Here is a 15,442-nt window from a genome sequence, read left to right as displayed (position 1 = left end):
GGATATCTGCTAAAGCACAAAACTGCACACAATAACCAATAGGTGAAAAACTGCAGAATCACAGAGATGAGAGGGCTGGGGTCGCTGCAGGAGACTTCACGAAGGGGATGGTAAAGGGAGCCTTTGAGGAGTAGAAAGTGCAAGCAGAAGAATGATGGGGGTTATCGCTGTAGGCAGAAGCACGGAAGTAACAGAAAGAGTGAGGGTGGGAAATCCATGGAGCAGCAGGACTCTTGGATGAACCTCAGAGTGAGCAGATTGGAGACAGTGGGAAGAAGACAGGGCAGGGCACGTCTCACTTGATCCTCACAGCAGACACAGGCATTAATTAATATGACCCTCATTTGATTCTCCAGATGAGGAAACTGAGGTCTAGGGAAGAAACTTGCTCAAAGTCAGACAGCAGATAAGAATGAAGTGGGCTATGAACTCCAGTTCTGGGTAGCCCCCAGCCCGTGGCCCCTCCTCTCCAGAACAGTACCCAGTGTCTAAGACGTGGCAGGCATAGTAAGTTCTTAAGGACAAAATGTGGAATGAATTTCCTGTTCTCCAATCGATTTATATCTTAGATTTTTAAAATTAACGAAAATGACAGGTCCGTAATCCCATCAGCTTAAAACACCAAGCAGCTCCGTATTTGAAGTGTTTCATGTTACTACGTCACTGCATGCACAGTATCAACACCATTCGTTTCTGTATTTTGTGTTTTAAGTATTTCAACAAAAAATTCTTTTTTTTTTTTTTTTTTGTTTAATGACTGAATCGCATTTCATTGATTCGATGGACCATAAATAGAGTAAACTCTTAAGATTTTTGGTTTGAGGGCTATTATAGAAAATATTGCAACGAATAGTCCCTTACAAATAGATTTTTGCTTCTCGCACAGAAGGACTTACAAGATCAAATGGTATGAACGTCTTCTTGTCTCTTGTACACATTGCCATGTAGCTGTCTAAATGGCTCGGTGCTAATTTACAATTTAAACAGCAATAAATAAGAAAACCAATTTCCCTAAATAATCTCGGCTGTGCTGGGTGTTCATTTTAATCTTTAGTACGTGTCAATTCATAACTCAAAGACACTGCAATTTTTTAAAAAATTTCTAGCAAAGATGAACATTTTTTTCATGTGTTAATTATGTTTTCTTTCCCACGTGTGGATTTTTTTGCTCTCAGTCTGTTAAAGCCTTGATGTTTTCCTGTCTCATTTCTTTTTCTCTAGTGTAGCCCTGTGTGAACTCAGAAGAGAAGAAACTGGAGTTAAAATTGTGTCTTTAGCTGTGTTTATTATTTGGGCTTTTTTCCCCCTTTTACAGAAAGACTTAAAGGAAATTATTGATGCCTTTGTGTATAAACTTCACCTTACTCTGAAATAATTGGTGTAGATCAAAGGAAGTAGAGGGGTACATGCATAGTGATCAGCTGATAACCGTTTCTCTTTTCTTTCACCTAGCAGAGCAGCTTTCACATTAGAGAGATCACACACATTTTCTCCTGATAGGCAGCCAGCTCCATTTTGGTGGGAAGGTGGGAGGAGAAAGCCTTATCTTCAGAGTAGAATGGAATCAATGAAAAGACCTGTCTGTTTGCTTTAAGGAATGGAGTGGAATCTAGCGGGGAAGGGAGGTGGAGAAGGGATATTTGTTTTTCCTTAAGTGGTTATAATTAAAGCCTTCCACCCAATTGCTCAGTGAACCAGAAAAAGGTATTTGTGAAGTTGTGTGTGTGTGTTTAACATCACAGAAGAGCCCTGCAGCTTTCTTTATAGAAAAAATTGCTCTCCAGCGGCACCTTGTGGGAAATGAGTCATCCTGCAACTTGGGTACTTGACTTTGGATTTAACAAAGTTGCTTTTGGTAGTTCTGTGTTCCTTCCCTCTGACCCACTTCCCCTGCTAAAGATCAAGGGATTTTGCAAAGAATTATGTCAGTTGTATTTCTGCATAACAGTCAGTGAACAGTAAGATGTATCTTCATATATGGATCCTAGATTGTGAATCAAACCAAGTAGCTAGAGTGATTTGTCATGTTGCATCATTAAAGTCGTCTTTGGAATGTCTAAGGTTATTCATTCAAGAAACCACTAATTCGAGGCTTTAAAATTTTGTTTTCCAGGTGGAAACAAGTTAATCAAGCAGCATTTTAGTCTGAATTGGGCATGGATCTCCTTTGAAAAGGAATATTACTTGATCAATGAGGACTCCAAATTTCTAGATGTCGTGCTTAAACGTAGAGGTTATTTGGGAGAGACTTCCTTTATAAGTAAGTTTAATTTGCACTTCTGTCTCAAAATCCCATTTTTCTAGCAAAAGTTCATAATTTTTCTATGATTAAAAATGTTGGGCTTTCCTGGTGGCGCAGTGGTTGAGAGTCCGCCTGCCGATGCAGGGGACGCGGGTTCGTGCCCCGGTCCGGGAAGATCCCACATGCCGCGGAGCGGCTGGGCCTGTGAGCCATGGCCGCTGAGCCTGCGCGTCCGGAGCATGTGCTCCGCAACGGGAGAGTCCACGACAGTGAGAGGCCCGCGTACCGCAAAAAAAAAAAAAAAAAAAAAAAGTTTAGTTTTCTGCTCTAGTTTTAAAGCTTAGGGAGATACTGACAATTAAAGGTTCTTTACTAAAGAAACATGCCAAAAGTTTTGTGCTGAGGCTAAATCAAAGAGACAGAGGCTGAAAAAATAAGAAGTATGTAATCAAAATATATACCTCTTCAAATCTTCTACCTACATACGATATTTCTCTGATATAAAATAACTTTACAAAATGACAGTAATAGCTCATAAATTAAAATAACTTAAGTGTCACTAGATCTTAGAATAGGCTTAGGCAACTCTGTAATTTATAAGATAAAATCCTGCTGAAATATAAATTTATGAAGGCTACTTTAATACTAAGTAAACAAAAAACTGTTCAGTGATCTATTAAGACATTGAAGTGTAATTTACTATCTGTTTGTTGCATTTGAATGCTCTGGTAGGTCACTAAAAGTTTCAAAAACCCTAACACTACATAAGAGCGCTACATAAAAGATAAATGTTGTGAATTTTCTTCCCAACAGTAAGGTGTTAAATACTAATCCTTTTCTGCTGCCTTACCCTTTTAAATAAAATCAACAAGGACCTACTGAATAGCATAGGGAACTCTTTATGGGAAAAGAATCTGAAAAAGTTTGGATATATGTATATGTATAGCTGAATCACTTTGCTGTACACCTGAAACTAACACAACATTATAAATCAACTATACTCCAATATAAAATAAATTTTTTTAAAAAAAGAGTCAAAAGCAAATGAGTAAACCTTTTTTCATCTCCAAGCTCACATTCAATTTCATGTAAACATAAAATAGAGAAAAGTAGGTATATTAGTCATTTTAAACAGTAATATAATCAGCACAAAATATTTGGCATGGTGATGAAAAATAATAGCACCCCAGGTGATTATATTATTTTTGGTACCGTGTGTTATATAGACATCTAGGCTGATAGAATTTTCATGCGGTGAAAGAGATTTCATTGTGAGTATCAACTAAGGTAGGAATCTAGGAAAATGTTGGCAAAATAAAAAGCTGATAACCCTGTGTTTGTTTCCAAAATGATTATTTGAGATTTTACTGGTCCATGAAATTCAAAAGCCTTAAACAGTAGATCCCTATCAACACACACACACACACACACACACACACACACACACACACACGCATATTCTACACACCATACTTTTGCCATGAACTCTATCCCCACCCACCTGCCATGATTTCCACTGATGCTGGGATGCTGGATATTAATTATCCCTTATTTCCAAAATGCTTTTTGTTTTTTAACTTTAGATGACGGTTTTTCACATTATGCTTTACTGACCCCTCAAGGCTCCTCTGGCTTCAGGAGTGCGGGTCCACCTGCAGACCCATCTGGCAGCTCTGCTTTCATCTTTATTTGCCTGTGCCTCTTTGTAGGCGGTCATTTACAATCTGTGTTTAACCTTCTAAAGCACAGTGAATGCTCTTATTGCCCTCAAAGAGGCGTGTTCTTTCTGCGCACACACGTGTGCCCTTCAGATCAGGAATTTGATTCTGCCTTACGTATTGTCAGTCAGAGATGCACCTTAACTGTGCTTTGTGCTTGAAAATGTAGCAGATAATTCACAGGGAAAGTAATAACTAAAAGACAGAGCACCTTAGCAGTTCTTAAGGATGCTTTCATCTATTTGCGTTTTACCTAAATTCCCACTCCTAGTGAGTATATTTAGTTATTCACTCCCATACGGCCCCTTGATAGCAATGGGAAAGTTAATGGTTGAAAAATAGTTTTAAAACTATCTTTTCAGATTTTTCTCTCTGTTGCCCTTTTTTAAGCTGAATGCTAAAATATTGAACGAGCCTCTTTTTTTCTCCCGAAGTTATTTTTTCAATGAACTATTATTTCCTTCAGGCGTGGAGATCATTCATAATTCTAAAAAGGCTCTATAGCGCTACTTGGTTAACCTCACAATGTTACTTAGTAACCCAGGGTGATAGAAATTTGGAAAGACTTCTGTGTGTGGCCCATACCCATCGATCATTGAAGATGGTAATAGAATTCATGCTAGGACTGGCAATGGAAAAGTCAGGTTAAAGCAAAGGGTAGCCCTGTAGAAGTTCTGCAAGGGATGTGTTTCGTATTACTGTTCCCCTACAACCTCCAATTTCATGTATGGAGGTTTAGAATTAGATAGCTTGTATTATAGCTAAAGACAGAATATCATTTACCCTCAGGCACACAGTTAATAAATCATGTATTTTGTATATGTATTTTCTCAGAGATAATTGTTTATGTTATAAGCATTATAATCCATTAATAAATTAAATATGTATTTGCCTCTCACACAAGAATTTCAATTTCAAGGATCTTAATGCTCCCAGTTACTGAACACGCATTAAATGCGAGATATTCCACCAAGCACATTAAGTGCTTTACCCATCTCTTTTACTGTTTACAAGAGTAAAGAGTATTTTTTTATTTTTTATTTTTAAAAAAAATTTATGTATTTATTTTTGGCTGAGTTGGATCTTTTCTGCTTTTAATACATTAATGTATTAATGTATTAATACATTAATAAATTTATGTATTTATTTTTGGCTGAGTTGGATCTTTTCTGCTTTTAATACATTAATGTATTAATGTATTAATACATTAATTCGAACCTGTGTCCCCTGCACTGTCAGGTGGATTCTTAACCACTGCGCCAACAGGGAAGCCCTCTTTACAATCTTTTATTCACTAACTCAACTAGTATTTTCTTGAGTGCTTGTTAAGTGCCAGACACTGTGTTAGGTAATGGACTGTGGGGTGATAATAATGATAGCTAATTTATTGAGTTATTATTACAGGCCAGCCCTGGTTCTCAACACCTTACATAGTCAACCCCAAGAAAAGTGGGTCATTATATCCGCCGTTATACAGGTAAAGAAACAGAAAGGTTGTCATATCCCCAAAGTTACATAGCTACTAAGGCCAGATGTGAGATTTGGCTCCAGGGCAGATTCTCTTAACTACCACCCCACAGCGCTTCTTAAATCCTCTGCAACCGAGGAAGTTAACTTGCCTATGATTTCATAGCCGCTGTGTGGCAGAGGTAGGGCTGAAGTCTAACCTCTCATTCCAAAGTACCTTGCTTAACCCCCATACCATTCTTCCATGCCACGGGAAGAGATGCAATTGTAGTTTCATTTAGTAAATCAAAGTAATATGTTTTGTTTAATAATTATCTTTGAAAAAAGAAGCATAAATTTAAGCCCAATTTATGTAAGCCTTTTAATTTCCAGAATTCTTTTTCCGCAATATAATAATATTTTTCTAATATGTATGGTTTACTAGCTGAATATTTGTATCTCCAAGTAAGAGCAAAATTTTCGAACATTGTGTGACTGTCTTGTCTACCACATTAAAGTATGAACTAATCTGTCTCCTTCACAATCTATACACCATTTCTTCATCCTTTATTAAAATTGGGCACCTATGTAAGAGTGCCTCGTGGAGGTATGATGTATTTAGTAGGTATCTACCCACCCTCAGATCTTAATGCACATAAGACTTACATGGGGATCTTGCTAAAACGTTGGTTCTGATTGAATAGGTCTGGGGTAGGGTTTGAAATTCTGCATTTCTAACAAGCGTCCAGATCTGGTCCATGCTGCTGGCCCATGGACCACACTTTTAGTAACAGGGTAGACTAGCCCTGCACTTAGAATAGGTACTGTGTGTTAATTATGAAAAGGGAATCTTTATTTTTGACCCCAAGTAAATTTAATATTCCATCATGGTCTTATTGTACCTTTTGAAAAAGATGACATGCCCTTCGTTGTTTTCTCATGTTTGAGAAACATACCAAACAGTTTAAGACAATCTTTTTCATAAAATAGAACTGCATTCCTCTTCACCTGACAAATCAATGATATACTTCACATTCAGTTGGGAATCTCTTTCAAAATCCACCACAAAATGACAGAAACAACTGAGATTTGGCTTTGCAACTTATTTTTTATTTAGGTTGGATGATTTGATTATCAGTTAGAAGTATGACTAGTTGGAGCTAGTGGACACTCCTTGTATTATACGGAGTCCTTTTGGTTTTTCACTGCCTTTTGAATCTCCAGGAAAATAATGCATTGTTGATGAAACAAAACAAATCGGAAAAGTGGGCAGTAGCTATCAGAGTCCAAATCATAGATTCTTTTGCTGGTCGTACCACTGGGGATAAATGGGTCAATGAGCCGCGTGTGTGCTGGAACCTCAGAGAGAATGATTCCTTTCATCATCACCTTGGCAGTGAATTGTGGTGGATCCAAGAGGTGTTGACAGCCACCCTGTGAGCATTAGGAACCAGAGAGCTAACAGGAAGTCTGCAATGCTCAACAAGATACGTAGTGCTGAAATTCCTGGTTCTGTGCCCTTTTTTCTCTTGCCATTCAGTAAATTATGCTTCACCTCCTATTGAAAAAAAAGAATATTTCTGAGATCTATAAGACAGAAGTAGTTTAGTGAAATATTTATCTTCATCTTCATTTTAAGATGAAATAGTCAGTGATATATTCAGATGAAGAAATAAATATTCAAATTAATCTTGCAGGGTGGGATGAATTGGGAGATTGGGATTGACATATATACACTGTTGATTCTAGGTATAAAATAGATAATTAATGAGAACCTGAAAAAAAACCAGGTAAATCTTGCATAAGCACCACAGGACAGAGGTTTTATCTGTTCTGTCTGGCTCATAGTAGGCACCCAATGAACATTTGTGATTGAATGGATCTTACTTGGTCCAGTTTCATTTCTAGTTTGAAGAACCAAAGGGCATTTTCTGAAAATAAGATAATTTTTTTCAGAAGTGAGAAATGGTACAAAGAATTTATTTTCAGACTTTTTAATTCTAATAGGCACAAGATTTTATTTTTCTCTTTTTAAATCTTTCTACCAAATTCTCTGAAAATGCCAATATTTTTGTTTTTTTACATCTTTATTGGAGTATAATTGCTTTACAGTGGTGTGTTAGTTTCTGCTTTATAACAAAGTGAATCACTTATACATATACATATGTTCCCATATCTCTTCCCTCTTGCGTCTCCCTCCCCACCACCCTCCCTATCCCACCCCTCTAGGTGGTCACAAAGCACCAAGCTGATCTCCCTGTGCCATGCGGCTGCTTCCCACTAGCTATCTATTTTACGTTTGGTAGTGTATATATGTCCATGCCACTCTCTCACTTTGTCACAGCTTACCCTTCCCCCTCCCCATATCCTCAAGTCCATTCTCTAGTAGGTCTGTGTCTTTATTCCTGTCTTATCCCTAGGTTCTTCATGACATTTTTTTTTGAAAACGCCAATGTATAAAGGAATATATTTGAAAATTATTCCATTAACTTGTATCATTAAGAGGTTCTGATCAGTACTTGAAAATATACTAGAACAAATACTAACTGCAATTTTGTAATTTTTCTATGATGTTGAATTTGTTGACTCTTACTCATTGCTTTATAGATCATACATCTTAAGATTTGAGTATGTAGCATAGTAATGGCAAATAAAGATGCTCTTGTAATGTACTTAGAGACTCAGGGATCCTTTAAGCTTCCCAGCTAACTGAAATGGACCTTGAGTGAACCAACAGAGTACTGCTTGTAATAACCATAAACATTTAGCTCTCCAGTTCTCTTCGCATGGCTTCGTGGAATTCTGGAATGCTCCACAAAGAAAAACCTGGCAATAGTCATGTTGACAAACGCTGAATTAGATTTTTTAAGGGTCCTAGTTCCATTAAATGTTTAGAGAATATTATAATTTTTTATTATCATGCTTGGCCATTTACAGCTTAGATTATCAAAGAATTCTTTGACTCACAGAGTCTCTTGCTGGCTTATATTTTCTAGTTAGAGAATTTTTCTTAAGTTTTTAAAATATAACACATGCAATACAACCCATGCAAAAAAGTAAATGTGAAGAGTTTTTAGATCGTACGAATTTGTGGGTGTGAGACTATTTCAGAATGTGAGCATCGATTTCCTCGGTCCTGTTTTACAAGTGGTTCTAACACAAACTTAGCTCAAAGAATATATAGCAAAACCATAATAGGGCAAGAGTAGAACAGAATCATGCACTGCTTAACACCTACAGTAGAACACTTTTACTGTAAGACCCATACCCAATTATCCATCTCATGGAATCAAGGCAGGATTTACTTTGCACTGCAGGATACAGTGACACACAAAAAGTTAACAGCAAGGAAAGCCTTAATAACTAGTTGAAAATGAAACAAAGGAAATGATACTGTGTTTCTGTGAAGGTATTGGCTCAAGAGATGGGACTGCAAAAAAAGACAAAGACTTCAAGGGCAAAGCACAGAAACAAGTGCAGTTCAACCCAGGCCAGACCCGGGCCACGTGGAGAGTGCGGATCCTGAGTGATGGGGAACATGAACGGGCCGAGACCTTCCAGGTGGTTCTCTCAGAGCCCGTGCTGGCTGCCCTGGAATTCCCTGCAGTGACCACAGTGGAGATCGTGGACCCAGGAGACGGTAAGAGCTACCATCAACTCAGTGGTGTTGTCACTGTTGGGTTTTTATGACAAAACACCTTATAAAGGAGGTTTTAAATTCAATGTTTGGATTTTCCATAGAGAGAACTTTCTAGATGAATGGTTCAGTATTCTCAGATATGCTGATGGGAGAGAGAACCCGAAAATTAATGAAAGGAAGAGATATTTTTTCAAGTCAATGGACTACAAATACACCTAGGATTATCAATATGTTCTTTCTCTTATTATAATTTTATCCTTCAGAACCGACGTCGCTCATCTCATTTTTCTAGAATTACTTCATGACTTTTTAAAGTCTTTTAAATGTGTTTTAAAATGTCCTTTAAACAAATGCTTTAAGAATTAGACCATTTGGGGATTAATTTGTTCTCCATATAACACTTTATTCAAATTTCTTCATATATTCACCAGCCAAAACTTTTCATTCTGCCATATGTTTCCACATTTGTTACATAATACCCACCAACCCACCCCCTCTCCTTGGTGAAAAATACCTTGCATCATTGCTCTTAATTTCTATTAGATCATGTTTTCTTGTCAATGCACACCCTTAGCTGATGTTGGTTCAAGTGAACCTCACTGATTTGAGTGTAAATTGACCTTTCCCTCCCCTGCCATACTCCTCCAGTCCTGACTTGTCTCGGTGCAGCCAGGGAAAAAAAAAGGTTGAATTGGCCTTTTGAGGGCTGGCATTTATACAAAGCTTGGTGAGCCTCCTCTAAAGCTGAAATCCTGTCAGAAGACAGACGTGACTTTCTTTTAAACCGCCAGCCTATTTATTTCGTTAGTCAGAAAACTCTTAAATGTTCTGTGAAGATACAATCTACTGAGTACGTGAAACGGAGACATATGTGGAAATCTCTGGGTTTAACAACTGAGCATAATTAAGGAGAGAGGATAAGAGAACCGGAGCTCCGGCTCTGTTTAACTAACATCTCTGCCTTTAGTTGCCTATGAACTTCAGTTATGTTTATCATTTCCGTTAAAGAACAGGACGGAAATGTTAATTAGCATTTAATTACGTTTAATTTTATCTGCGTTATCTGGGAATAAACAATTAAATTTTCTTCTAGTCCTGAGTTTGGGGTAAGTGCTAGCATAATAAAGCTTTTCTCTCTTTTGAACAGGCCCATGACAGCTTTAATACATATAAACTGGCCCATTAGTTACAGTTTGTTTGAAGCCATTTCTTGATGTTTTATTTGCCCATTGGTATACTTGCCATACTTGACCCCAAGAATAGGACACTTAAACTCATTTGTGCCTTCCTATTTATAAGCCCAGAGTGACACACAATACTCCCTACCCGTAGTAAGTCTGAGAAGTGGGATTTTAAAAACAAATGCACACAATATACATACACACACACACACACACACACACACACTCCTTATATAATCTATACTCTTGAAGGCTACCAAATTAAAATTTGCCACAATTTTATTTTATGTAATGGTCACCTGAGTTGTCTTGGCAATTTTCTAGATGAAGTTCAGCGCTATTCATCCCAGGCCATGATCATCCCTATGACGGCTGACAAGTGTGCTGGCACAGCAGTTGCCTAATATAATCCATGTCTTGTTGAACATCAGTGGTCTTGAAATGACAAGGCATGGGTTTGTTTCCCAACTCTACAATTTATAGTTGTATGAGATCTAACATCGAATCACATGGCTTTTATGAAGATTTAGTTTCCTAATGCACACAACAAGGAAAATTAATTATTCTCATGTTACAGCATTCTTATGAAAGAGTTCCATACGACATAAAGCAAAATACAAATATTGTTGTTATTTCTAATAGCATAAATACAATGTTAGATTTTTTGTTGTTGTTTATTTTTTGCCATTTGTATATATTGTCTATTATTTTCCATGTTAGATTTCATATTAAGAGATTAAATAACCTGTTTTCTTTCCACAAAGGATCACTTTCCCAACCATTTCAAAATTTTGATTATTTCTTTCTACACTCGCTTGTAACTCTTCACGTGTGAATTCACTAGCTCTAGGAACCATTGTGCCTATAAGCTCTCCCTCTGCTGCTTATTAACTCTAGGACATGTTATGAGATTTTTTTTTTGCATGTATTAAAAATGTATCCAGCTCACACTTCTGCTGGGGACAGCACTATGTATTGGGGATGCAAAGATAATAGGATACAGTCTCTTCTATCAAAGAGCATATGGTCTAACGGGAAACAGAGCCCTGTAAGTAAGTTATGGTGGCAGAATGTGATGTAGTATCAACACAACAAAGAATGAACAGAGTGTTATGGGAGCAAGAGGGGGAATAATCAACTCTGCTTTATCTTAGGCTGGGAACTGCTTTTACTTATTAGCCAGTTTATATAAACACATGCAAGTACACACTTTTGCCAGTACTTACCAGTAACTGGTACTGATAACGATAATAACTGAAATTCATCGAGCACCTGCCGTGTGCCAGACAGTGTACTTAACACATTATATACGTTCTTTCATTCACTCCTTTACCTCACTACCTTTCAGTCATGCGTACCGTTTAACTTGATGTTTATAGGATGCTCTCAATTCCACATGAGACAAATTTTAGAACATTTGTTCCCAAATTTTATGACAAAAAACTTAGGAACATAAGCTTTCTACACACACACACACACACACACACACACACACACACATACATACATACATCATGGCTCCTCACATGTTCATAATTTTACTCTTATAATACTCTCCCTCGATTTATGTTTTTAAATTACATAGTCATGGCTCAGGTAAAGCTTTTTAATGACTATGACTTTATTCAGTAAATGAGTATCTACGTCTACCGCAAAAATAACAAACACCCTTAGGTGCTTATTTATTTAACTCGACTCAACAGTCACTGCCCATATGGGTGCTCTGTAATGCTTCTCATGCCTCCAGATGTCTGCGACTCTCTGATTGGGCACCATGGCTCTATCTATAATCAATAAAGTTGACTCCTCTCTAAAGATTGGTTCAGTCGTTGTGTTTTCCTGCATCATCTGTGCAAGAGTGCAGCCTGACTCGAGGGGCAGACACCAGTGAGAGCCTGGTGCAACTGCACCCCATCCCCCTCCCTCACAGCCCTGGACTGGCCTTGGGTAGAATGGAACCAAAGCTCCCAAATGCCCACACACAGATCTCACAGCCATGCTGGGACCTGCCCCTGCCCATCCGGGAGGGGCCACCCGAGCGCAGTTCAGCTATCAGATGGGGCTTCGGAAGCCCACATTTTTGTCCAGAACAGACTTATTTTGTTGCATAAAAGTGGAGACTGAAAAGGAGCTTTTGGTACTATTCAACAGAATGCTGTTGGAGCACAGAGAGGGAATACAGCGTTCTGCCACGATTATGGAAATCGGTAACTTCCTAGGCAAATGGGTTTAGTCATTGATTAAGTAAATCAGTAAATTCAATTTCCTCATCAACTGAAGCCTGGGGTACAAAGAGAAAAACTAAAATAAGCAGAGAACGGACTGCGGAGCAGAGAGGTGAGCCTCTCTGTGTCACACCCCCTACGCCTCCAGGTGTTTTTGCAGCCTCAGGGTGCACACCCGTGGAAAATCTGCTACTGTTATGAGTTTTACCTCTCTCCTTCATCCTCCTCTGTCACTTTGCTGTCCTCCCTTGTTTCACTTTGATTCCACAATCTCCATCTTTTGCATATGCCCATAGAAAGTTCCAGCTGGGAGGGGTTTTTAAGTGCATGAAATGTTTAACTCCTTTTCTGGATGAGGAACCCAAGAAATTGGGCCACCTTTTAGCCTCTGCCTAAGTCAACCACTTGAAAGCTGTTTTATTTGGTTTTCTTTTAGTATCGGCAGAGATGGGTGAAGTTACATTTCATTTCAGGGGATGGGCACTCCTCTGCGAAATTCCATTGAATGGTACCAGTTGTCTTCTGTTAAAAGATCCGCTGCCAGTAGGCTGGATTGTGATCAAAAGCAGACAGCAGATTTCCATAAGACAAGAAGGGCTTTGAGGAAATTTCAGATCACTGTTATTCCTCCTGCCCTGTTTTCTAACCCAAATCAGAGAAGTCCGAAAGGATTATTCCTTAGGCAAAGGGTTTCATAATAATCATCATACCACTCTCTACCACACTGGAGTGCCCACTGTGAGCCAGACACTGCATTAGGACCTTTACAACCTTATCTCATTCCAACCTTATGTTTACAACTCTGAAATTTATATATCAATTTCCAAATGAAATCTCTGAGGCTCAAAGAATTTATTTTCCTAAAGTCCCCCAGCTAGTAAGTGCCAGGGCCAGTGTTTGAACAGACAAATATACACACACACATATATGTATATATACACACACATGTATATACACACATATGTATACACATATATGCACATACACGCACATATGTGTATACACACGCACATTTGTATATACGCGTATATGCATGTACACACATGTATATACACGTGCATATATGTGTATATACACATACATGCGTATACGCACACGTGTACATGCACACATATGTGTATATGCATATGTGTGTATATATGCACAGCTGTGTATGTACGCACATGTATGTATATACACATATGTATATGCACACATATATGTATATATACACACACACACATTTCCTCCAAAGCTCTTCTCTTTCCTCAGTTATACGGTTGCCTGTCATTTCACATGAAGAAATAATGAAATCATATCCAAAATCATAATTAAACAGTATATTTTGCCCTAGCAGCATTGTTTCACCTATTCTTCTATATAAAAAAGTAATTCCTTTTATTCTTATTCTATTATCTTTTGTCTTTATACATCAAGCCTCAAATATATGAGTATAGGTGAATAAAAGCAAGTGTTCTAGGAAAATTATCAAGACCACTTTAGCCCTTGTATGATGTATCTGTGTGTTCAACAAATGTTTATTGAGCATCTGCTATATGCCAGGAATTCTGCTAAGAGCTAGGGATATACGCCCGAGTGAAGAACGCACACTGACCCTGAAGCATCATATCACTCAGTGATTACATTCCACTAAATTGTTACATTTAACAATACAGATGCTATGTGTTATGATAAGGGGAGCAATCACGGTGTCCACAGAAGTATCTAACCTGGGATGAAGATTCTTAACTTTCTTTATACTAGGTTCCCTAACCGTGAGAAATTACACCATCTTTCCTCACTCTTAGAAGCATATAGGTATTAATTAATATAAAACACTTTAATTTCTGGGAAGAGGAAAATATGAAGAACTAAAACTTTTGATTTCATATAAAGATCCCTTTCCTTTTTTACTGTGTGTCATTTCTAACCAGTAAAATGACTTTTATGTACTTTATTAGGAGAACACAACCTTAAATATAGGTATTTGAGTACAGATACCTAACATAGATATCTGAAGCCTATAAGTATTTTATGCAATTGTTTAGTTTGTACACTTGAAGTATCTGCAAACTTCTGATTGAAATGGGCTTATTCTGATATTTTAATGATGTCAAAACATAGCCATGAACTAGTAGATTAAAATATATGATGTCTAATCATTTTTGGCGGGACCAGTTTAGGTTAATACTATATAATATATAGTAGAGAGTAAACATACTATTCTAGAGGAAAGTAGAGCTTATATCTCAAGAACGCTAATCTTATCGGAGACAAAAAAAAAAGGCAAACTTTTGTGTGCTGAGTGAACCAAACCCATTTCATGAGGTAGAATTCAGATGACATAGGCTGACTAATATACGAAATTCAAATATTATTACTTTTCAAATTTCGTACCATCGGAAATGTTGACCTAAAGAGATCACTGGCTAGCTGATATTTTGACATGAGTGTGCTAAAACAGAAGGTCCAGAATTAATGAAATGATCGTCAGTGGCAGCTGATGACACCAAAATGATAAGGCACGCAAGAGCTTCAACTTCAGTGAGTGTCAAAGCTTTCTTCTTTTTGAACTCTATTGCTGTACGGCATGGGTCATTGTCTTAAGAGAAAGAAAAAAATATTAAACACTTGTTCAAAGGATAAGCACACATTTGTACATTTTTGGCCCCAAAAAGGTAGATAAGGGAAAAGGTGGTGCAAAGTAAAACTATTTCAGTGATGGAGAACTTTCCAAAATTTTCTACATTCACAAAATAAAAACATTGAATGATATGAACAAAGTTTACTCAGAGATTCACTCTAACCAAAGTATTGGCATAGTGCTTCAGAATAATTTTTGGACCTCATGGTATCCTGATGTGAACTTGTAACACTTATTGTCATGTGACTTAGATATGTTTTCATTATTCTGTTCTTTTAAGTTCCTGTTAAATTAGCCTATATTACCATATCTGTTTCAGAGTTAAAACAAAACAAAACAAAACAAAACAAACCACTGAAATGTTAGA

General features: G+C 37.5%; 1 protein-coding gene across 1 annotated transcript in view; it reads left to right on the top strand.

The window, feature by feature from the left end:
* Nucleotides 1–15,442, top strand: part of FREM2 (FRAS1 related extracellular matrix 2) — a 149,199-nt gene that overhangs the window by 63,405 nt on the left and 70,352 nt on the right. The window contains exons 3-4 of the mRNA XM_024755446.1: nt 2,114–2,260; nt 8,816–9,046. Of these exons, the coding sequence (XP_024611214.1) occupies nt 2,114–2,260; nt 8,816–9,046 (378 nt within the window). The remainder of the gene's footprint in view (nt 1–2,113; nt 2,261–8,815; nt 9,047–15,442) is intronic.

Source organism: Neophocaena asiaeorientalis, unplaced genomic scaffold, assembly GCF_003031525.2.
Source record: "Neophocaena asiaeorientalis asiaeorientalis breed wild unplaced genomic scaffold, Neophocaena_asiaeorientalis_V1.1 scaffold59, whole genome shotgun sequence".
Lineage (NCBI taxonomy): Eukaryota > Metazoa > Chordata > Mammalia > Artiodactyla > Phocoenidae > Neophocaena > Neophocaena asiaeorientalis.
This window is presented reverse-complemented; position numbering and strand designations above follow the sequence as displayed.